At 58.5% G+C, this 347-nt stretch overlaps 1 protein-coding gene across 1 annotated transcript in view; it reads right to left on the reverse strand.

Annotated features, from left to right (window-relative positions):
- Nucleotides 1–4: 4 nt before the first annotated feature.
- The window catches only part of LOC104080489 (angiopoietin-related protein 1-like), a gene marked incomplete at its 3' end in the record, with an annotated part of 1,904 nt that continues 1,561 nt past the window's right edge, over nt 5–347 (reverse strand). The window contains 2 exon segments of the mRNA XM_009582895.1: nt 5–42; nt 44–278. Of these exon segments, the coding sequence (XP_009581190.1) occupies nt 5–42; nt 44–278 (273 nt within the window).

Here is a 347-nt window from a genome sequence, read left to right on the forward strand (position 1 = left end):
CAGCTGTGGGTTTGACCAGGATGAGGGAGGACGTGCAGTCGCCATTTGAGCAGATTCCTGGCCAGAAGATGTACCTCTTGCCATTGAGCAGGATGTTCTGGCACTTGTCATACCACCAGCCCCCGTAGCTGTTGGCGCAGTTCCCGCTGTGCTGGTCCTGGTCCCTGTCGGCCGTGCTGAACTTCATGTTGTCGTGCATGCCCCCGTACCTGGAGTGATAGCTGGTCAGGTAGTCCTCCCCACTGCCCCGGAACCGGCCCAGCCTTAGCGGATACCCGCTAGCCTCACTCTCCACCCTGAAGATGTCGTACTCCGCGTAATGGGTGACATTGGCTTTATTTCGCACG

Source organism: Fulmarus glacialis, unplaced genomic scaffold, assembly GCF_000690835.1.
Source record: "Fulmarus glacialis isolate BGI_N327 unplaced genomic scaffold, ASM69083v1 scaffold24038, whole genome shotgun sequence".
NCBI classification, from domain to species: Eukaryota; Metazoa; Chordata; class Aves; order Procellariiformes; family Procellariidae; genus Fulmarus; species Fulmarus glacialis.